The 24,015-nt window shown below is 34.7% G+C and overlaps 4 protein-coding genes across 9 annotated transcripts; 3 read left to right on the forward strand and 1 right to left on the reverse strand.

Annotated features, from left to right (window-relative positions):
- The first annotated feature begins 5 nt into the window (after positions 1-5).
- Positions 6-4,729, forward strand: LOC144840294 (autocrine proliferation repressor protein A-like). Of its 3 annotated transcripts, none has more exons than XM_078696072.1 (16): positions 6-323; positions 766-880; positions 969-1,034; positions 1,251-1,299; positions 1,416-1,532; positions 1,622-1,717; positions 1,792-1,881; positions 2,150-2,279; positions 2,435-2,552; positions 2,658-2,745; positions 2,928-2,966; positions 3,126-3,217; positions 3,450-3,546; positions 3,756-3,821; positions 4,034-4,170; positions 4,239-4,729. In XM_078696072.1, the coding sequence occupies exons 1-15, from the start codon at positions 140-142 to the stop codon at positions 4,151-4,153; spliced, it is 1,467 nt and encodes a 488-aa protein (XP_078552198.1). In that variant the 5' UTR covers positions 6-139; the 3' UTR covers positions 4,154-4,170; positions 4,239-4,729. The 3 variants fall into 3 exon arrangements, with proteins under 3 accessions (XP_078552198.1, XP_078552197.1, XP_078552196.1); XM_078696071.1 differs by having other exon boundaries at positions 4,034-4,177; positions 4,246-4,259; XM_078696070.1 differs by having other exon boundaries at positions 4,034-4,727.
- Positions 4,730-4,922: 193 nt separating this feature from the next.
- On the forward strand, positions 4,923-11,672 carry LOC144840303 (transcription elongation factor, mitochondrial-like). The gene is made up of 4 exons (XM_078696085.1): positions 4,923-5,045; positions 5,715-6,200; positions 9,024-9,176; positions 10,136-11,672. Exons 1-4 carry the CDS (start codon positions 5,022-5,024, stop codon positions 10,580-10,582), a joined length of 1,110 nt encoding a protein of 369 aa, XP_078552211.1. The 5' UTR covers positions 4,923-5,021; the 3' UTR covers positions 10,583-11,672.
- A 1,426-nt stretch (positions 11,673-13,098) lies between these two features.
- Positions 13,099-14,654, reverse strand: LOC144840339 (cytochrome c oxidase assembly protein COX19-like). Its single transcript, XM_078696127.1, has 3 exons — positions 14,488-14,654; positions 14,014-14,125; positions 13,099-13,830 (listed from the first exon to the last, which is right to left on the reverse strand). Exons 1-3 carry the CDS (start codon positions 14,561-14,563, stop codon positions 13,740-13,742), a joined length of 279 nt encoding a protein of 92 aa, XP_078552253.1. The 5' UTR covers positions 14,564-14,654; the 3' UTR covers positions 13,099-13,739.
- A 50-nt stretch (positions 14,655-14,704) lies between these two features.
- LOC144840309 (uncharacterized) lies at positions 14,705-17,998 on the forward strand. 4 transcript variants are annotated; one of them, XR_013611889.1, is made up of 7 exons: positions 14,706-14,885; positions 15,300-15,511; positions 15,814-16,293; positions 16,696-16,835; positions 16,950-17,017; positions 17,244-17,358; positions 17,550-17,998. XR_013611889.1 is itself a non-coding variant. In XM_078696094.1 (6 exons), exons 2-6 carry the CDS (start codon positions 15,347-15,349, stop codon positions 17,306-17,308), a joined length of 918 nt encoding a protein of 305 aa, XP_078552220.1. In that variant the 5' UTR covers positions 14,705-14,917; positions 15,300-15,346; the 3' UTR covers positions 17,309-17,998. The 4 variants fall into 4 exon arrangements, 3 of the variants coding, with proteins under 3 accessions (XP_078552220.1, XP_078552219.1, XP_078552221.1); XM_078696094.1 differs by having other exon boundaries at positions 14,705-14,917; positions 17,244-17,998; XM_078696093.1 differs by having other exon boundaries at positions 17,244-17,998.
- The last annotated feature ends 6,017 nt before the right edge of the window (positions 17,999-24,015 follow it).

Here is a 24,015-nt window from a genome sequence, read left to right on the forward strand (position 1 = left end):
AAATACAGCCTAGATAAGACTGTTAAATACAAGCTCAGTTTAGGAGATAACATGATCGACTTTGTCTCCACCTGTTTAAACTCGTGATTAACTAGTGAAGCCCCTTTTCAAACAGAGAAGTTTTCATCTTGTCCAAAATATGGCATTTTCTAGCGTGTTTATATTGCAAATGTTCATTATTCTCGCTTCTGGCACCCCATTGGATGACTATGTAAACGCACCGGACCCGCACTTCTCATACAAGTTGCTAAGTGACTATACAGTGCGCGTAAAGGGATATACAACGTACATGTTGAATATGACGTCACAGAAATGGCTGACAGGTAAAGTAAATAATTATTTGTATTAGCCTCTTTACTGTATTTTATATTTATTGCTTTTATATTTCTTCTTATTCCTTTACGTTGCTGAATTACGGTGTCGCCTAATCGGCTGACAAATTTCACATAAAAGAAACCGGATTAATACTATTATTATAGATACACCTATTATACACCTGTATAGTTTGTGTACTTTGCTCTTTGTAAACAAAACTCATTGTATACAGTTTTGATTTAGCGAAACAATTTATATCTCAACATCTCAATATTATTTATAATAATTATAACTATACCAATAATTATTTATGTACAATTATTAATAGTCGCCACTTCAAGATTTTCCAAAACAAATCAACGCGTAAGTTGGTGATGATAAGTTTAGTGAATTAAGTTTTAGCACAGCATAGCACTAATCAATGTTATTACAACTTACTTTCTTTGTCAGACGAACAAGTTGGCCAGTCCATTTGGTGGCATTATTTGGCGATTACTATCCCGGATGAGATCACTCGGCCAGACTCTGCGTTCCTCTACATTACTGGCGGTAGCAACACAGACAGGTACCTATTTTCCCCTAATTATTATCAATATCTTGTTGTTTATTTGAAATTTACATTTATGCCCATGCACTCCTCCGTTTTCTTCCAGTCCTCCAGATGCTCTAACGGACGCTGAAACCTTGCTTATGTCGTTGGCAGCATTGCAGACTGGATCGTAAGTGTCTGTAGGCCTATTTGATTTTTGTTAAAGAAATGTTTAAACTTTTGGTAGCAGTATAAAATCGTTATGATCGCTTCATTTGTATATGGCGCCATTCCAACATTCATGGCCCAGTTCAAATCTACATATCTAAGATGGTCTGTTGTATTTATTTACAATAAATTGTATTTACTGTTTTGTAAATTCTTCTGTACTTTCTTACGTTTAAAGAGTTTGCGCAGTTTTACGGCAAGTGCCAAATCAACCAATCGTTTTCCCGGTAAGATGTCAAATATTCTCTAAGAATATACTATAAAAAATATTTCAATGAACGTAGAAATGATACTCACTTACTTAGTAAACATACACTAACTTATCGTCTTGTGGCTTTTGTAGGGGGATCCTTTGCAGAAACGACGTAAAGAGGACGCGATCATCGCGTTCACATGGAGGCATTTCGTTGAAAACGGGACTGATGAACCGTACTGGTTGCTAAGAATGCCGATGACAAAGGTATCAACGAATCCGATATTCCGACTGGCAAATTGTGGTGACGATTTATTTTTAAAAAGTTAATTACAGAATTAACGTGTTACTTTCAGGCTGGTGTAAGAGCAATGGATACAATGACTGATTTTGTTAAAGGTCTAAGGTCAGATGTCAACTTGAAAAGATTTGTTGTTGCAGGAGCATCTAAGGTAATTCAGATTTGTTGTAATAGAAATTTATTTGATAGGCTAATTGTTTAACTGTTAATTGACTTGTTTTGCAGAGAGGATGGACGACGTGGACGGTGGGCGCCGTCGACAAACGTGTGGTTGGAATTGCTCCGATGGTCTTGGATTGTCTTAATTTTGTAAAGGTAAAATTCAACTATAAACACACAATTCATTAATTACCCTGTAAACTTCTGAAAACCTATTTTCTGCAGTTTGCCGAAGTTTCTTAACTGGTCTACACTGGCGCAAACTTTGACAAATTCAGAGTTTGAATAGAAAAAAAAAAGAAAAGAAAAAAATCACAAAAATCTCCATGGCAAACTCAGAGTTGGCTAAAGTTTGGTTAAGTTTACTGGTGTTAGGCTGTTCACTGGAATCAATTACTAAAAATTGTTCATAATGTTTTTGCAGAATCTACATCACCATTACCGTTCCCTAGGAGGCTGGACATTTGCACTAGAGGATTATTACGAAGAAAACTTTACAAGATATCTTGACGATCCGAACACGCAGAAGATGTGTGACATCGTTGATCCTTATGGTGCGTTATCTAAACTATTTCTTAGGCCCAGGCTTTCAGCTAGGCCTAATATTGTTGGTTGTCACCTTAAAAAAGTGAAAACTTAGTTTCTATTTTTAAAGGCTCATATTTGACACATGGAAATATTGCTAATTTATGACCTTTGAACTTTGTAGCATACATTGATCGTCTGACTATGCCCAAGTACATCATCAGTAGTTCAAGTGATGAATTCTTTCTACCAGATGATTCACATTATTACTACGATCAAATGAAAGGACCCACTTATCTGAGGTAAGTATTAACTGTTGACCCTTGAACATACACTGATCAGTTCTCTTTTTGGAAACTTTTTGAACTTTGACATTGTACGTATATGAATTTTGTTTATCTTTCCAGAGTCATTCCGGACGCTGAGCACAGTCTTATATTACATCACGAAGCGCTGCTATTTCAACTGTCTGCTTTCTTTATTGCTGTTGTTGATGTAAGTATAATTATTACATTTCCAAATGATTACATCCTGCATTTTCAAAAGTGACAGTAAAAAATCAAACGCCGATCCAAATATGGGAAGGCAACGTGACTAACAATATAATGACGATGCATCATAAATGTATCGCTTTCAAATTATTGATAACTAACAAATTCACTTTTGTTTACATGTAGGATTATAAACTTCCAAAATTCACTTGGCAACTAAAGACAGTAAGTTATTAAAGACTTTGTAAGTTTTAAAAAAGTATGTGAAGTATAAGACAGTACCGTAATTAAGTACTGTGAAATATACAGGCAGTTTTGCACTACTTCAGTTCCTTTAATTTTTAAATAATTTTATTCCATAATTTCTTTTATTTTTTAAAAAAGAATGTCACTCACGGATCTATTAGTGTTCAAACTGACACTGAACCAATGTTGATTCGAACGTGGATGGCGACTACTTCTCTTACTAGTAAAAGGTATGTGCACTAATTCATGGTGCGTCAGGCAAAGAAATCAATTAGGTATCTTCAAGTTTTGCAGAAGAAGAGCGCAGTCGAGTCAAGCATAGTTGTTAACTTAAGAAAGTTAAGAATTTTCTAGTGTCTTCTATAAAATATTCACTTCCAATCCGTCTACAGGATTAGGTCAATTATATTCCTTGCAACAAATATAAACAATTAACACCGATATTTATACAATTAATTACAGGCGGGATTTTAGACTTCTGATAGCAACAGAACCAGGTGTCGACAAGACTCCTAAGGTCCAGCCTATCATATATTTAAAGTATGATGTACACAAAACGGTAAGTAATTTTAAATTTATTGAGCAGTTGATTCCATGTATGGTAGCCACAATGAACAATAATTTGAACTATTGTAATACAATGGTAATAATGGACTTGTTGCGATATTTGATTGACCTGCGCAGCACGATGTCTGATTGGACGATGACTGCGCAGCGATGTTCTCCTATTGCGCATTTGAGTGCATTTTCATTTGTTTTTCGTTACAGGCCGTAGGTGAATATGTTGCCGAATTTGAAAACCCCTTACAGGGCTGGTCATGCTTCTTTATTGAGGTATTTAATACAATATTCGACTTTAAAACCGGTTTTTGGTTCTATCAACTCAAAAGACTCGTTTTAATTTTCCCAATGTCTTTCCTTTCTTTTCATTTTTTAGAAGATTTTGATCTTATTAAAGAAACATATACGTTTTATAAGGAGATCGTTATTGTAATTATATACACCATCTAAAACAACGAATTTTATCTTAATCTGATTCCAAATAGGCCTCGTTTCCCGGAAAGTCAAACACAACTTTAACTTTTACAACGGAGGTGAATATCATTCCTGACGTATTCCCATTCTACGACTGTAGCGGTGAAGACTGTGAGGGTATTCTAGTATAGAGAAGATTACAAATTAGGGGAGCATTCTATGACTGTAGCTGTGAAGACTGTGAGGGTATTCTAGTATAGAGACGATTAAAAATTAGGGAGCGAATTGAAAATTGGGATATAATAGGGAAATGTGGTCAGGCAGATATTGCGATGACGTCATAAAACATGATGAAGCGGACCATCAACAAGAAAGTCAATGATTGAGCGCGCGATTATGCCGAAACGAAAACCATATTTGACGATTCTGCATTTTCATTTTTAAAATTTGTTCTTAAAATAATATATTACACTTAGTGTGCTGTTATTACAAACAATGTCTTAGACATCATCATCAAGTAACTAAGTGACATGACGTGTGATTCTTTTCCATAAATGTGCATGAAGAACATTTTTCTAATAAAAGGACACACTACTATATATATGAATATTAAAAGGTGTGTACAATAACAAATTAAATTTGTGGGCGGAGAGTCCGATAACATCAGAATTATTAGAGTCGGACACGATGGTCAGTTTAAAAAAATAAAATAACTTCGGAAAATACAGTAACAGCAACTATTTATATTCTTATTTCAAGTATATTTATTTGAGAATCATACCTAGATAATAAATAAATGATTCTTTTTAACTTAAAAGTTATATACCAACAACGGGAAGTACCAACACGGGAAGGCCCACCAATTGAAGACCGGCTGTTGATGCATCGGTGGTACAGTACGCATGTCGTCCGTGTGAATAACAGATATTACACTAAGATTACACGGCGGCCGGGCATTTAGAAGATTTGGTTTTTTTTGGCCGACATGTGACATGTGCGTTATATGAGAGGGAGGATCGGAGATAAGTTTATTATTTTACTTTAAAAGTAATATTCATCATGTTATTGGCAAGGTGGACCAAGGTATAGCTTTTCTCCTTCTGATAATTTCAATAAATACAATTTTATTTTTTCTCCAGGCCCTATTATATTTAGTTTCGGCTAGGCCTAGTTTAGTTAGGCCTAGTTAGGTAGGTCATTTATGTAAACTGCGTGGGATACGAGGCTGTTTTTCTGGAAGGTAATTATATCATAGAATTTAGAGGAAGTGATCATCCATACATGACTTGGGAAAGGATAGGAAACATAGTTTTTAGTGTTAGTGTTTGCAGTACTTTTGTAATAATAATGTTATTATAATCAATAAATAATATTCAGTCATAAATATGAACAATTATTATTTATTTTTAATATAAAAAAATAATTCAGTTAGGCCTAACTAACTAATAGTTACAACAAACTGTCTGTAGTGTAATGTTATGTGCGATTTTACCGATTTAGTGCAAAAAAAATGCCGCCCCTGCTGAGACTAGCCAGACCTACTTTGACTAACTAAGCATACTGTAAATCTTTGTTTCTAAAGTTCTTTTTAAGTTTTAATTTATTTAACGGTACAAGTAGGCATCTGAGTTACAGATATCTGGTCGTATTTTCATTATGAGTCAGGGTTTGTATCAGAAACAATGTCCATGACTTTTAGTTTTTCTTTTTATTATGGTATATTAATACAGGTTTTTTGTTACTGATATTTAGAACTGTGTTCAAGTATTTCCTAAAATACGGAGCGGTCATGTCTTATTCAGGTCTTCATCAAATGACTTATTAAACAATGTTACTTCACAAAATCTGAATGTTAAAGGCCAGCAGATTGATCACATATCCAATGATGACCAAGTGAGTCTGGATAAAGAAGACTATGATATTCAGATTGATAAGGGTTCAACGCTAACTATTGACCCAGTTGACCCAGAACAAATTTCAACTCTACTTGATTGGATGAACACAGCTAGTGCTAACGATTTCCAGAAATTAAAGAATGTATCACGAAAACTTGCGAGTAATATCATTGACCTTCGAACTTCACAAGGGTCATTTCAATCTCCTAATGACCTGTTAAAGATTTCAGGAGTTGCTGAGAAAACATTAAGTAGAATTTGTGAAAATATTTTAAATCCTAAAATATCTGAAGAAAAACAGAAAACTTCAAAACTTGTTGGGATTTCACATGACAGTGTACAGGTTTGTGATGATAATAGGCACACATTTCTTTTATTTTCTTTTAACATAAATTCTTTGAGTGTACTTAAAGATGTCCAAGTATCCCATGAATACATTATACAAAATATACCTACTTACTCTCACATTATATTTAATAATATTAATTATGAATATTACTCTTGAACATACAGTACATGACCTTTTCACAGCATGCACAAGGAAAGAAAACCCCACAAACAATTCCATCTCATTCAGTCCACAAATAGCAGCAGCTTTATAAATAGAAAGTACTGACTCGTTTAACTGACATTTTTGTTTGCTGCCCTCTAAAGTCAATAAAGACTAAAACTTTAGAGCATTCAGTACAATTTCAATTTGGCGTTAAACTGAGTATAGTTTATCCATTGAGTTAATTAATAATAATATTGTGTTACAGAGTAGTTGAACGTTAAGTTTGTACTCAATGTAACAACTTAGTATTATTAATGCTTATTTGATTACAGATTTTCTGTTGAGCCATTAGAGATTATATCTCTCTGGTTGAGCATAAAGATTTCTGAATCAAATTCACCAATTGTCACCAAAGTTTAATAGTGATATTTGATGCTATATTATTGAAATTCTAATTCAAAAATGGGACTTGCTGTATGCATGAACAAATGGAAACATTACAATAATATTACATGACATAATAGGGTAACTGATCAGGGCCGTAGCCAGCATGAGGTACACGAGGCTCGCTTTGTCTGAAATTTTCAATTTTCACCACCCACCCCAATTCCCCAGCACAGTCATATTTTATATTAATAATTATATTTAAAGCATCTTTTCCTCGTCTGTTTTTAATCTCTCGCTACGGCCTTGCTGATGATTTTTTGTTGGCAAACAGGTGTTGGGGCAAAACTTGGCAGATAGTAACTACAATGTGCATATTGCATGCCTAGCTTTTGAACTATTTTATCAATTATAAATAACAAACCCTGAACCTAAAGAGGTTGAAATGAATGTTTCTATACCAGGTGTTAGATCAATATTGATAACACTTTATAGTCAACATACTATTGCTATTGATTCTATACATTTTTATTTCGTTTGATGTTTGATAACATTCCAATATTTGATCTCCTGCTATCTTTCATGTTCACATTTATATAGGAAATGTTTTAATAAGATTAGATCACATCATAAGAATATTTATGGCAATTTTTTTGGTGAAAACATTTCTTTTTATACATGAATGAATGTCGTTATAATACCATTAAACAACATTTTCTTCATCGTCAACATCAAAGGCATTTTACTCTCAATATCATTGATAACTTGTTGGCAGTTAACCCACTTTATTCCATTTTTCAACCTAACTTAATGTCGAATCAAATCTTTATTTGTTCCATATATAAAAATGTGTACATGGAAAATTGTTTTCCTTGACAGAAATAGGGTAAAACAAACAAAACATTGACAATTACATCATAGATTCACAATTACATCATACATTTTATAAAAATCCCATATAAAAGTGCTAAGTTATATTTAGATAGATGTACAGAAATGCTTTAAAATGTTGTTATCTAATTTATGTGTTTACCCAACTTTTCCGTTTTTCCCAGCATTTTATTTCAAATATCTGTCATAACTTTTAGACAGTAACAAATTAAAAATATTTTTCAACCCAATTTAATATTTGATGAAAACCTAATTTGGCATTTTATGAAAACCTTGGCAAATTCTGTTCAATGTACTATTTGAAATATTTGAAATCACTGCTTAAGTGCATTACTCGCTTGTAGAGAGCGATGCGGCGTTTAAGGGTCTTTCACACCGGCTCCCGTCCGGCTACTGAAAAATAAAACTGAGCATTCAATGTTTTGTTTTGTAAATAGTGGCACATTTTGTGTAACAGTGAAAGCTATGAAAGAAAATACAAATAAATTTCCATTTTTTGTTGAAATGAAAATCAAAATAATTTTTCGTTATAACTACTTTTATTTATTTTTTATTGTTTGAAAACGTTTTTCTGCATTTCTTCTTTATTCTTTGAAAGGATTAAGTTTATATTGAAGTAATACACTCCCAACTCTTTATTTCAAACAAACTTTAAGTCTTTAATGGATTTGAATCGACATGTTATGTCATAACAAAACTCAGTTGATGACAGTTTTCTGGCCAACGGCCATCAAGTTTGCAAAACCAAGATTGGTTGCATAACCAGAACTGTGCCACAAAATCTAGAGGGGTTATGTTACATAACCAGAACGCTAAAGCTGTTCTATATATTGTTCCTCCACCAGTGAATGTTTTCTTGGATCGATTCCATTATTTAATCTTCACAAGCTTATTCACCAAATGTGAAAGGGTTGTGGTATTTGTGTTTGATTCTTAGAATTGATATTGGCATTCCAATTATGGATGTTACCAATGTGCCTCTCTCCCAACTCCACACTTAAATACCAAAAATGATATCACTATTGTGCAATATGGTTATCTACAGCATGCATAATCCGTTCCAATAACATTACCATCATTTTATCGTAAAATCAAAATCAAATCAAACATCATCCAATACCAAAAAGTAAATGGAAAAACAAGCATAAACAAGTGCTATTATTACAGTAACTGCCAATACTTAAAAAGTCTATGGCTCATAATGCTATGGGTAAATTAAAAACTAAATTCTATTTATTTTCAATTTTACCACCCATAAACAAACACTGTTTTTCTTTAGGCCTTAGATAATCTTCATGTTTATCATCCATATCTTTTCCACATCTTTATCACCTTCAATTTATCTGTGATTTTTACGTTTGAATTAATTCCCATTTATATTCTCACTCTAACTTGCAGAATGTTCAAAACATTGTATCAATCTCAATCGGATTGAAACAAATTGGCTGGGTCCACGTAAACAGAAGTCTTCGTTTAACAGATTGGAATGTTCAAGATTTACCAGAAGAAATTACACCTACAAAATGGGATCCGTTCACTTACTTTCATTTGGTAGGTCAATAAACTCGTCAAAATCTTGATTCCAAACTCTAAAAAAGTGCCCAAATGTGGTAGTGATATGCCCAAATACGGTAGTGATATGACATTATGATGTCCATGTATAGGCACATCACATTTTTTTTTGTCGCATAAAGTTTGATAGTGTAGAGTAAGTACAGAAGAGTACAAAATTAAGTACAAATGTAATAAAATGATATTATTTTTGAATTGTTTATACAGATACAGCTTTTGGACACCTTTTTAAGGAATACACCTATTAATGCATGGCGGAATTAAACTAATTGTACCATGATTAATGGGACTCCTCCCTGTGAATCGAATGAGGCAATGTTTAAACACTTTGACCACCGCTATTAAGGCCCATTCACACTAGGACAAACGATAAATAGATAAGCAGGCCAGAATTTTTTAGGTCCCAATTTTTTTTCCAAATACTGTACCGTATTTTTAATGATATATCATTTCTTGTTTTTAAAACATGTGTTGTCTAATTACTACAACCACATTCATTTCACAAAATCTGCGAAGTAAAGTGCGGGTCTTTTTATCCATATCAACATAAGCAAAATGGATAATGATTGGGCTTTGTGTGATGTGACGGGAACTTGAAAGTGGCATTTGTGGTTTTCTTGTTTATGCGGCCAGGCATTTCATCATTCTGTTGCCACTAACTTTAAAACAATGGGTATGGTTGGTGACCTTAACTTAGCAAAAGGGGTGCATTAACCTCACAAGCGAGTTATGTTGTGAGTTATTATGAGTAATGTTGTCCCTATCTTTCCCCTTAATAACCTTGAGAATTCTAGTGGTAACGAAAAAGTCTTAAAAATGAAAGTTTTTGACAGTAAACAAAATAGCACATGTTTAAAAATCACCTCCTGAATGCTATCTACAGATTGATGGATTTCCTATGTAGATAATACATTTAATTTGAAATATTTTATCTACAGGTCAACGACATACTACACCAGCTTCCAGAAACTGACCTATATCTTCTAGAACACAAACGTTACGTACAATTAAACAATAACAAATCTGTTGCGCAAGTTTATATTTTCCTGCGAGCCATAGAAAGTCTTTTTTACGGAATTCTAAACACAAGAAGAGGTGAAAACGACGAATTAAAAGCGATATCAATACCCGAGTCCATCACCTGTAGACATTTTGATTTGACGGTCGGTAATCGGCGTAAAAGTGGTCAGAAACTTGTTGAGGGGTTTCTGAAAGAGAACTTTGATTTAAGAGATGACGGAGAGAGGGCGGTGTTTATTTCAACGCAGTTATCTGGTGTTTACCAAAGTGCAAACAAATATCAAAGAGAAGTTTTAGCTAATGCACTTTTACAATGTCTTGCATTTTGCAAAAATAATAATTTAATATGCAAGCAAACACTGTAAAGAAAGTTACCAATGAAATTATAATGTGTACAGTAATGTGTACAGTAATTATAATGTGTACATTAATGTGTACAGTAATTATAATGTGTACATTAATGTGTACAGTAATTATACTGTGTACAGTAATGTGTACAGTAATTATACTGTGTACAGTAATGTGTACAGTAATTATACTGTGTACAGTAATGTGTACAGTAATTATGTGTACATTAATGTGTACAGTAATTATACTGTGTACAGTAATGTGTACAGTAATTATGTGTACATTAATGTGTACAGTAATTCATCATTTTGGCAATAAAATCTTTAAATAAACAGAGAGAAACAACAAACTTGTATTTTGATTATTCATAAAATCTTTTAGAAGTCATGACTTCAAAGATAATAGATTTAAAAACTGTATGACAGATAGCAAGATATTTCATAAATGTGAAATATAAACAGATGATTACTGTTTGTGATAATAAGTTGATTTCCTGGCAAAAATTGTGCAACATGTGTTGAGACCCAAGGTCATGTTTGAACATTCTTAAAGAAAACTATTTTCACTGAAATAGTTCTTTCTAAATGTAAATGGACTGATTTAGATTTGTATCCCCTGATTGCATAATGTAGTGGAGCTTGGTGGTTAACATGCTTGCCTACCAATCTTAAAGTCCCAGGGTCAATCCTGACCTAGTGCCACGATTCTTTCAACTCCACTCCCTAAGTTTATAAGCACGATAAATTATAAAATCTATCCTGTAAGTGGCGAGTTTGTGCTCGCTGTTGGATGCGTATGAAATAAATTAATACAAATAATATTGTACAACAAAATGATTGATTTACTTGAAAAGATGCTTGTAGCATGACAACTGACGACCACTTTGTTGTGACATTCATCATCACGCTTTGTTTCCTTTTGGAAACACATGGTGTATCTCAAACCTTATTTTCCTAATGTTTATTCCTTTAACCTTTACAATACATACATTAATGTTTTATATTGTTACATTTGTGAAAATGTGCCACTAAATTTTCAGTGTTTATTAAACACTGAAAGTGCAAAATAAAAGGAAAAAAGTTCTATTGTAAAACCTGATTGCATTTTATAATTACGTTTGGCCATTGAATCATTTCACATTCTTCAAAAAGAAACTTCTTCATAGAACGTCAATTGATGGATTCTATTCTAAGATATGATGCTTATTGGCCTGGTCTGGCATCTATTAACATGACCATACCGCCTTGACCTCTGTGTGCCGCGTTGACCTGTACGTATCACGAATCCAAGAATTGATAATGTTGTATCCTGATTGAGACCTACATTTAGTCCAGATTAACACGTGTGCGGTTCTCTGTACGTGTGGAGACGCACAGTATGTGTAGTCCCATGACATGCAAGATAATTTAATTTCCCGCCTAACTTCCCTATGTGCGCTAAATCAAAACAAACATATTTGATGTTATGGGCTGTACTGCAAGCTTAAAGGATTTACTTCTCATAATTTGTGCCAATGTTTAAAGGAACTTTTTATTTTAAATTTTTCACTAGAAATTTATTTTTTATCCACAAACCTTTGCAAATTGTAACAAATCTAACTAGCAAGTTAGTCAAAGAAAGTAAAGTTTGCAGAAATTATCATATGCCTACTGTACCTTTGTTGTAAAAAGAAATATTACAACCAGCAGACAGTAGCTAGTTTTAGATTTTTTAATTCAATTATTAAAAGCAAATTGCTAGTTTTCTAGGGTGAATTTTAGCCTTGTTTTTAGAATAAAAAGTACTTTTATTAATGTAACTACTGTACTAGCCCTTTTCACTGATGCACACTGTTCATCTTAATTAGGTTTGACATTCAAAATAAAAAAATATTAAATTAATTTCCTAATCCAGGGAGGTGCTGACTAAGTTTGTTTCCATTTGTGTATTGTATTATCTAATTTGATTGAATCAACCATTTTAATCAGAGGAGTAAAGAGGAAGTGAAATGTAATGCTATCAACTTTTTATCATTATTGAAAATATCATTTTTAATTTGCTATTCAATTTGACTTTAACATTCCCACGTCTCACAAGCAACTTTCTACTTTTGCAAATTTCTCTTTTTTAACATTTCACTATAATATGTAATTTGTTTAGAATATTATTACTGATGACAGAGTATAGTCCCATGAGGGTCATTGGGTGGGTGTGGGGTTACATTTGGATTGCATTAATGGATAGAATTGACGAAATGTCTACATTTGGGAATTGTAAAGGCTTGCGGCGCTGTGTGTTGAACATTGGACTACTGATCGTAAGATCGTGGGTTCAAATCCAATGCTTGTAGCATTGCTTGCATCCTTAGGTGACTTTACTGTTGTTTGCCCAGGTGTACAAATGGGTACCTGGTAAGGTCAAGACGCAACTTTGCACTGATTACTAGCTGCATTATGAGAGTATGAATGACCGGGGTAATAATGTTGGTTACAGGTACCATGCTTAGAGGTTTCTCAACATTAGTTGCTTTATAAATCATTATAATTATATGTAGTAGAACATGGGATTGTGCCCGGCCTTATATGGTATTTAGATAGGTTAGTTAGATTGGTTTAATTCAATAATTGAATTTGAATGAAAGTGCACTTTGCCGCCATATTTTGTATAAAGATCTCTTTTATTATTTTTTTCATTAAATTTCTTTAACTGTCTACATTTTTATAATTGATTCAATAATTAAAATGTCTGCAAAATATCAAAATAAGTTGGCAAAGAGCTTATCGTGTAATAAAGTAGAACTTTGTGATAATATCGTCAACAGAGCTTTGTGGTTGACGCTGATATTTTATTGAATTCCTAAAAGTGAAATGATTTCATTATATAAACAATGTCGTTGGCAGACAAAGACACTTTTATTAATTAAGATGTCGTCAGATTGCTGCCGTCTTTTTTCAGCAATTCCAAATTAAAACGTTCTGCAAGTTCGCACATATGGCGTTTCGTATGTATTCTGTTTAGTTTAGACAACATGCTGTATTACTACAACATTTAAAATACGATAACTAGAGACTCTATTTGTGCCTAATGTCAAACTCTTGGGATTGAAACCCAGAGTACTTTAACTTCCTATTGCTTCCGTAAGAGTTTTCTTCCGACTGTCATTGCGCAATAATGGTACTTTGAGACTACTGAGTGTCATGAGGCATTAGTTGGTGCACCACTTGCTTGCTTCTCTTCTAAGTCTGCAAAGCCCAATTTACTCATCGGCTCCTTTGTCATAAGATCTCTGTAATTTAAGGAAAGGAATCTAATTTGAAAAATAAACTGTCAAATAACATTTTTATATTTATTATTACAAAATGAATTCTCAAAAGCTTATGCCATTTAATTATAATTACAAAGTATAGAATAGTTTAGAACGTTAATAGTAACACAATATTTATTTTGCCATATGGCATATACACAGTACCTTTCCATACGGCATTCCAAATATGCCTTAGATTCCAATCTACATTCAGATGAATTTTGCCCACATCTTCGCATACATTCCATAAACTGAATTTTAAACGCTTTACACTCCCCTTTTTTTGTAGAGAAAACATATTTATTATTTATTAATAATAATATTTAATAATAATAATCAACTGAAAAGTTTTGACCATTAGTAGTGGCCAATCGTCCACACAAAAAACGCCTATTGTCTATTCCACTCTGAATCGTTGTGTGGGCTTACTTTAAAATATAATTAATACTAAATAGTAGAAAAGGTCAGGCCTAGCCAGAGTCTACTCTACTACTAGACTACGACTAGATAGAGAGATAATAGAGACTAGCTAGTTACTAACAGTAACAATATGGCTAACCTCCCTAATAATATTTATTAGCCTTAGGCCTAGCGGCCTATAGCCTATATGCCTAGGCTAGGCCTAAAATAAAAAATCACCTTCATGATCAAGCGGAAAACTTCCTTTATCAGGTGGTCGTGACTTGAAACTCTTTTGAAAATTCATCGTCGACATAATTAAAGTGTTATTTGTTCATTTTTTTTGGAGAGAAAAGAGTGTTATTGATGATACAGTTAACTTTGACCTCAGAATCACTCATGCATAACATTATTAGCACGTGGTGGCGGTATTGGATGGGACGAATCGACCTGAATCTTCCATTCCTTTTACTTTCCGCCAAAAATCGTCGGTCTGTGCCAGTGGTCGTCTTCGTTAGGTGGTGACGTGAGGAGAAAAATGTCTGCTACTTACTAGGCCTACTACATAACAGGCTATCAATCGGATACGACATAGCCTAATTTTGCTCCTAGACCCCCTACTACCTCTCTTCTTTGTTGTAGGTTGCCTAACTAAAAAATTCTCCAGCAGGTAGCCTAGGCCTAGACCTATATATAGGGTTTTTAATAGGAATACATTTTAAAATTAAAATAGATAGGCCTAGGCCTCTAGCTGCCTAGCTAGTACAAAAAGTAGGCCTCGCTCTCAAATCGTGCATCCAGTCACACCTTAACTGACAGTGACCTTAAACAGGCCTATTTAGTATTACTAGGTCTAGATTGATAGAGATACTGTATTTGTTTTGCCATTTTCGCCTAACTACTGATGGATTTGTGTTGTTCATAAAAAATATCATTTTTTTTTGGTTATGTATATACTGAAATAGACCGAATAAATAATGACATGAAATTAAATTAACATAGCTGCCATTGGATTTTATTAGTATCTTTAATCACTCTATATTTTCTTTCAGACCAGAAGAGATAATCTGAACACACAAATAAATTCTAATCAAATAAAATGGTTGATGGTGATTTAGGCATAAACCATAGTTATGACGATCACCTTTCCAATGTGGCTACACCTCCGAAGTTTGTGAAGGGGCTTGGGCGCGGAAAACAAATACCAGTTGATCCGCGAACAATACGGCTACCAACATTTCTAATAAACAAAGCTCATACTGAGGTACAGTTCTAAGCATAACTAAAGCTCTGTCTATACTAATCATATACATGGGCATGATGATATGTCCAACAGCAGACCAATTCTAGTCTCACAATAATAATATTTTGTGTGTGATTTCTCTTTGTTGAAAAACATGCCAATATTGTGATTTTCGGTTTTATACTAGACACGGAGCACTAAATGCGAAAAATATATTGACGACCCATTAAGTCTCCTGATATGTCTGCCATGAAAGAATAAGGTAGAACTACCAATATGCAATTAGCATCATATTTTTCAATATTTTTCTGTTTGTTTTTCAGTCTGGCAACTCAAAGAAAAAAGGCGATTCACAAGTAGAGGTCAAAGTTAAAAATAGGTCTTGCTCAACTAACGAGGATGCTAGGAAGTATGTGTACGATGCTAAATCATATAATTCTAGATACGATGCAGATTATTTTGATTGGCACATTGCCAAGTTACGCAACGCAGAAAAGACTGGCAATTCTTCATCATCGTATTCATCACAAAGTTCCATGACTGCTGACATCAGTGTTGCTTCATCAAAACATGCAACGGAATTGCCATTGATAGACTCCACGGCAACAGATGCTGAGCATGTAAAAGATTTAAAATCAAAAACTACCGAAGATGTTGTGGATTTAAAATCCAAAACTACTGAAGATGTTGTTGATTTTAAATCCATTGGGAAGTTGTTAGGTGCAAGTGTGGATGGTGCCAGTGATGATGGTTGTCATGGTGATGCTGAAAGCGAAGTATCTATTTACAAAAGTAAACCACAGGTTGGTTTTGGTTTTTGTTTTTGTCTCAATTCCCCCTCCTCGCTAGTCATCTACTGCACGCCCTACCCCTTTTTGTTTTGATTAAACTGTACACCCAATTTATTCAATTCTGAATAGTAGATGTTCTTAATGGTATATGTTGTTTATTATATATTATATATTTTGTTTTTATCTATACATATTTCTGTGTTATACCTACATCCCCTTTATGTAAGACTATTCTGCAGAATTAAACAAATAAAATATGAATTTTTAGAAAGCGTTTTAATTTGAGATCACCTGATAAATGAAACTTGATCAGTTTCCTACCCTGACTCGTCAACCTTGATCAAGTTAAGTTTTGCCAAAAATTCTGATTGATTGATTGGTAATAATACCAATAAAAACAACTTATTTCTTCAGGAAAAGTTTCAGCTCTGTGTTCAAAACATTCCTTCCACTTTGAGTGAAGCTGACCTTGTGGGGGCGTTGTCTACTTATGGCGCTATTAACGAATGTCAAGTTTTTCATGGCGCAGGAAGCAATTCCATGGCTATCGTAACGTAAGTTCTCTTAAAATTCATGAGTACGGTGACAAATATTTTGAAATCTAACATTTTTTGAAGATATTTTTAGTTTATATTTCAATAAACCAGATTAATTGCATATATTTTTAGGATGGATTGTGAGAAAGCATGCAAGTGGGCAATATCCTGTCTCCATGACGAGGAATCGCCGTTTCCAGGTAAGCATATTTTAAATGAGATTCAAAGTAAGTAAAAATAGAGATGAGGCTTTGCACTGTCAATGTCTCTTCTTGAGGTTGTCTAATTCGATTCAATGACTGCAGTTTGAACTGAAAATGTAGAAATGTCTTGAGCAAATATTGTGGTACTTTATGTAGAGTTCAGTTCCTATTAGTTGATGTAAAAGAAAAAAAACGTAATTTCCGCCTAATTCTTTATTTGAAGGGTATGAAGATGGAGAAGTGCCAAAGTTAGCTGTCTTTCAAATTAGAAAGAGTGGGGTCAGTTGATGTTAGCAGCGAACATGAATTAAATAGATAGCTATTGATAGCTATTCCAGGTATGTATCAAGTTGAACTTTTGTGGCATGTTGCAAAAGAAGAACACATCATTGGCAGCGGATTGAAGACTCATGGATGAGGGATCCTTCCAATGCACATTACCTTGTCTTCTTGAATTTAAAGTTTTGCGGGCCATACAATGAGAGCAAGTTTTGTATGCTTGTGAAATTGTAAAATATCTATCTTTCAGTTTAGTCTTCCAAGAAGGTTATTGGTGTCTACCTCCAATGAAACCAGAATGTCGCCCCCTAGTGGCAAGCAACCCCGCTATGACTTTGCTTCTAAACTGTATACAACATTTCATTTTGTCATTTGAATAGTTTCTTCAATATGAATGTTCTAATGTATAGATACAGTATGTAATAATAATAGCAAAATATCTATTGAGTCTATCAATTCTTCTGAGCATGCTCATAATGTCTCTTTTGAGCTAGTGCAGAATAAATTCTCTACTCTACACATCATATTATACTACTATCATAAATTATTTTTTTAGATTAATCCATTTCTTGTTAATGTTATAATGTTAATATTAATCTTCGTCACATGCTAGTGTAAATGTTTATATTAGTTGAATGAATTTTGTTGAATTATCAATTTAGAGAATACTGTATAGTGAATTAAATGCAATTGAATTTATACATATATATTTTTAATTTTCATAGACACTGAAGTTTTATTTGGGGTGATATTTCTTTGAGACCAAACAATTGTTTACCTTACGTTTAATCTCCAGCAGGCATACCCAAAATAATTATTTGTTTTAAATGTTAACAGTCTAGGAACAAAATATGAAAAATGGGTTTAAGGGAGTGGAGTGTTATTGTTAGAAGCAATCATAGCAGGATGGCCTAATTAATTCAGCATCATCTAATGCGTGGTTCTCACGTGGACGCAGACGTACGCGCAACGCAGGCGAGCTGACGAATCACAAGCGACAGTTCAGCCGTTCGCGTCATGATTGGTCCAAATTGGGAACCGAGCTTAAAGGCATGATCTAGCTACTTTACTTGCATGAATTGGATACAAAAGGCCATGTGTTATTAATAATAGTTTTACACAAACTTTCTCAGAAATTGTGCCTAAAGATAGGCCTGTATGCTAAACCATACACTTAGAAGTTCTTGATAAAAATAATCCTAATATCTCTGCTAAGATTACCCTGTTGAATGGAGCTGTTATGTTTTTAATATGCAGATGAATTAGTTTTTAGTGTTCGTGATTTAAATGATATCTTATGTATTAATAGGATACATTTATTGCTAAGACATTTAAAGGACAGTTCCTGGTTTACATTCATTTTATTCTAAAATTATTATATTAGAATTTGTCAACATTTCAAGTCTTTTGAATAATAGTACACGCGGTAATAAAAAGTGTATGCGTGTTTCCCCTAATGCGCACGGACGCGTCTCTAGACAGTGTTATTGGAGGAACGTAGAGACGTATATATATATTTGTATAGCGCTTAACCAAAATAAATTTTCTCTCAAGCGCTACGACCACAAGGCTCGAAACAAGGTGGAAATTATGTCATTTCTTGCGAATGCGAAAGAGATTGTTTGAAGATGTCAATATAATTGGCATTCTTGATTGATTGTGGAAGAGTATTCCATAAGGATGGAGCTGAATGACAAGAGAATGACCGGTCAGCAAAAGTGTGTCTGCGTGTTCTTGGTTGGAATAGTCGATAGTACCGTACACACTTGCGCGTCCGATGACTCCAACATCGTGTTTAGTGGTAGGGGACACCAGAGTAGAAGACAGATCGAACCGCTTCTTTCTATCACGTCACTTTGCGTCCCCATGCTAGTATTGGAAACCCGTCCATTTGAGGAATAATACACCCCTCTCAATTTGTAAGAGGCATTGGGTGGTCTGTCTGTGTAGTAGGACATAGGCCTAGAGAGATCACTATATAATATCTCTATGAGTAGGGTAAGGTTCAACATGAGACACCAGCTGTAGCTTTAGGCAGCCATCACGTGATGGATGGCGAAGCACCTAGGGAGAGTCCATTCCCATGGCTCTCTTCATTACGTTGTTGTTGATGCAAATTCCTTTTTTTTTTACATTTACAGTCTGTAGAAATATTAACCCCATTAACTTTTATGTATGAACTTTATACGTGAATTGAACCAGTACAGCCCACGAGTTTATGTAACGTCCGCTTGTGTTGGATGTTCTAAAACACAATCAAATTACCGTCTGCAACAGACTGTAAAATAAGGTTAGCGCCTCATAAGACCCCATGCAAAATCATGAATAGCAAATTTGCATTGTTTTGTGCTTATATTTTTTGTAAAAGAAAAAAAAAAGAATATGGTGATACGGTACCGCCGGTATTCCTGTGAACAAACGTACGATGGAATGAATTTGATCCAGCAGAACCGTTTCTCGAATTCGTATTTAATCCTATTTTACGTTTCCAGCCGTGGCCTACTTCGTGTCCAGTGTTATGGGAAGTTTACTGTGGCAAATTTCATAAGAAAATATCTTTTCGTTTGATTTCTCTTGATTTCTTCTCTTGTACGTCATATTGTGTGTTTCACATTTCAGAAAACCGCGTTCGTTGATTAAACCGTTAATTGGATACAGAACCCATGTATAAGATTGGATGTTAATAAGAAGTACGTAGGAGGCGATGATTATCTGCAATTACAGTGTAAATTTGAAAGTTCATCATCCACAAAACATGTATTTCTACAATATTTCGCTATTGATTTTATTGTCTGTCTCTTCCGATATCAACATAACTGAACATACTAATTGTTGCTATGACTACCACTGACGCGCTCCTATATCGATACTAAGGAGGGAGGTGGTGGGGAGAGAATCGAGACATAGTCAACAAAATTGATACTCTCATACAATACTATGAATTCTGGGTATCTTTGTCCATAGGTTAATGTTCATTTCATTTAATGAGTATTTTAATTCGGTATTTTACCGTAAATATTACAATATTTTGTCTTGTATATTTAAATGTTTTCTTAAGTCTTGTCCACACAAACTTAAACATTGGTTTGTAAACATTTTTACCAATTCTGCTAGTGTAAACCAGTTGACGAAGTTTTCAAACTCGAGCAAACTCCGAATTTGCACTTGTTGTAGGATACCAACACCCGGTCATCTCGGTCTCGAACCAACACCAGGTCATCGCGGTCTCGAACCGACACTCGGTCATCTCGGTCTCGAACCAACACTCGGTCATCGCCGTCTCGAACCAACACCCGGTCATCGCTGACTCGAACCAATACCCCGTGATCGCGGACTCGAACCAACACCCAGCACCATCAGTCACGAACATCACCAACACGACCACAGTAACTTGTTTATTATTATGAAAATATGTTGCCCTGGATACGATCTTCTATCAAAATGACAAATTTGAACCATCACCTCCATGTTTGTTGTGAACCTATAATAGCCTTTTACCCTAAACGTTTTTAAATACGGTATCATTAGTAAGGTACTGTACGCGGTCCCAAAGGTCATCGTGGAGGTCAAAACATCGGATTTTCTAGGATTAGTTTCTAATTTTGTTGAAGATATTGGCAAACCTTTGCTTAGTGCATTGATTATAGATATTTGGCTTGGAATCAAGATTCTTGCTTGGTAGGGTCATCAAGACTAGTTCAAGGCTGATGTCATGATGATCAATGATCAATTATTTTCCTTTTCATGTTTGGAACATCCATCCCCCATCTAGCTGCTTTGCCAATTTTAAGATTTTCAAAAAAAAAAGAAAAAAAATACGTAGGCCTACGTGCCCGCATGTTTTTTTTTTCGTTTCCCGTCACAAATATTATGATATGGTACGTGCGCATGATGCACATAAAAAGCTTTCGATACCTCCCGCCGCGACTAATTTCGCCAGTGAAAAAACAGGCTTTAAAAGGCAGTAGCACAATTAGCAAGTAATTAAGCGTTGTATACGAAGGCGGTAAATACAGACCCTCGGGAGAAAGACATACCTTAAATCTAAATGGAGTAATTATGTTGATAATTATTACAGTACTCCTTAATAACTAAACCTTGGTTTACACTTGAACGCAACGCAATGATGTATGCGCAACGAACGCAAGCGAGTTGACCAATCACCGCCAATCATCGTCGCGATTATTGGCCAATCTACTTGCGGTGCGCTTTACGTCCTTGCGTTGCGTGGGAAGTGGGAACCAATCTAATATATTAAAACACAATTAAAAACATCGTCATTTAGCATTACAAGCGAGTTCCTTGTTTTCTGTAAACATTGTGTGAACGAAGTTCATCAAAGACCTTGGCAACCCCTTCCAGATGTTCAAGTTCAAGTTCAATCAATATGTCACGCCGCTATTTATAGGCCTAGGCCTTAAACGCATCTCTGCTTTAAAAACAAATACACAGCAGGCAGTGGAAATTGGTTCATTCGCCTCTGTACAGGTTGCTAACCGTACTTCTTAATCCCGATGGATTTTCGTTGGATGACAATCAGAATCGTAGTGTAAAGCAATTTTAGATCCGTTAATGCGGGATGATTTAAGCCATCAATTGACCGACGTAGGCCTGCCCTTTATTTAGTCCATTTTGTAAGGGGGTGGATGATACCTTTTTTGGGTAATTATACAATATATTGTGCGTACGTCGTTGCGTTGTTCCGTTAAACATATCACTCTATGACGCCACCCAATAACGTAAACGCAAATTAATAATTTTGACCAATCAATGGATAATTCGGACTGTCACTTGTGATTGGTCAACTCACTTGCGTTCCGTGTACGCTCTTGTGTTGCGTCTGGGCCGTGTTTCCGCAGCCATAACAAACATTATCGGTTAATGTTAAACCAATCAGATAATTAATAATAATAACAAAAAAAAAACAAGTTCGCATGATCAAGTGCCCAACCACAACGCAACAATAGGCCTATGTCCTTGAGGTCAAAGGTTAAAAAATATTTGAATGAGATACTGTAATTATTAATTTTTCTCGAGTAGAATCGGTTAAACCCGTTTCCACTGCACTTTATCGGTTAATTTTAATCGATTAATTAACGGTTAATTTTTTGCCTGCGGTAATATTAGAACCTAGCTTTAGTGGAAACCAAGCCTATAGTACAGAGTTAGTTAAATTCACCAAAATTAATATGTTCATGAATTTTAGATGAGTTCGAACTTTTCACTCGCATCATGCGAAAAATGTTGTTATCCAGTGGTACGAGTTTGATTTACAACCATTACGTAAAACTGACTCGTTATATACATCAATAAATAACTTAACCCACGCACCTAACTCTCGACGCTCACGTTCACTTCTGACTTCTAATATCACCTTTCATTGTTATTTTCTCTTAGCACCTGGTTTTGTTTTCATATTTAAACCGTGATTTAGGATTTTGTACTGTGCATAACTTTAGGATAACAGGAATAACAAGGGGTAGAAAATCCACCAATATTTTGGTTTGTATAAATGCCTAGTAGGCTATTAAAATAATAAAGTTTGTTCATAGAGCCGAACAATATTATGATGGGGTGAACTTATACCTACTAATGTCCTATTTTGTATTGTAATTTGTTTTGATTTAGGGGAGGAGCGGACCCGCTTATGATAACTGTGAGTTAACCAATGTCCTACGAGACGATAATCGATTACCAAGGAGAGTGTCGTGTGCAAACCTCACTTGCGTGCTGATCAATTTTGAACGTAAATTTACTGACAATATTCATAATTTCTATTTCTCCGTGACTTTAAAGAAATGCGCCACGATCCCTTCTCAGTTTATTCGTTCGTTGAACCATGGCCAAAAATGTTTTGATTTGTTTTACGTAAACTCACCATATGCTAGCTATTAATTTCTTGATTTGAAATTTAGTAGTGAGGAGCGGTGTTGAGATATGACCGCCTCCGCACGTGTATCTCTTCATACAATATCTATGCCGCCCGCTGAACATTAGCATGATATCCCACGATCATGGTACGCACGCGACAACGCACGCGTTGCAACGCTTCAGGCCTGGTGAGAAGCCAATCGCAACCACACCCCCGTAGACGTCATTACGATATTGTAATCAAAGAAGAATCGTGCAAGTCGGACTGACCAATGGTTGATAAAACACGCCATCCATGCTGGATCACGTGATTATCATCGGATGACCTGTCGTCGTTAATCACAATGTTTTCTTGATTAGGAAATTAATATTTACTCTGATATATCACATGATTGTAATATTTATTCACAACAATTATATAGTGCAGCTCACTTTTTTGCTACAGTATTTACTGAGCACGTATAATAATGAATACCTGCTAGGCCTAAGTACACAAGTTTACCCGCGCGCCTGCAAAAACTACAATTTTTCATCACCATTTAAATGCGCGCGTCGTTTATCGCGCGCTACACAGTACAACTTTTTATCGGAATACGGGCGCGGCTGGTAAAGATCAACGTATAGGCCACTTTCTTTTCTCTTTTATCCCTCACCTACGGATATCTTATATGATTGAATATGATTTTTATTTATTTTATCAATATGTAGTAATAAATTTAACCTACAAAATGTTGATTTCCCAGGAGTGTTACCGGTACATTAAAACACATTGTAATCCCAATGGTTAATTGAACTAGAAATTACCACCAAAATGTGGCGTGACTATTTTAACGAATAGGAGGCAT

This window comes from Antedon bifida, chromosome 4 (genome assembly GCF_963402885.1).
Source record: "Antedon bifida chromosome 4, ecAntBifi1.1, whole genome shotgun sequence".
NCBI classification, from domain to species: Eukaryota; Metazoa; Echinodermata; class Crinoidea; order Comatulida; family Antedonidae; genus Antedon; species Antedon bifida.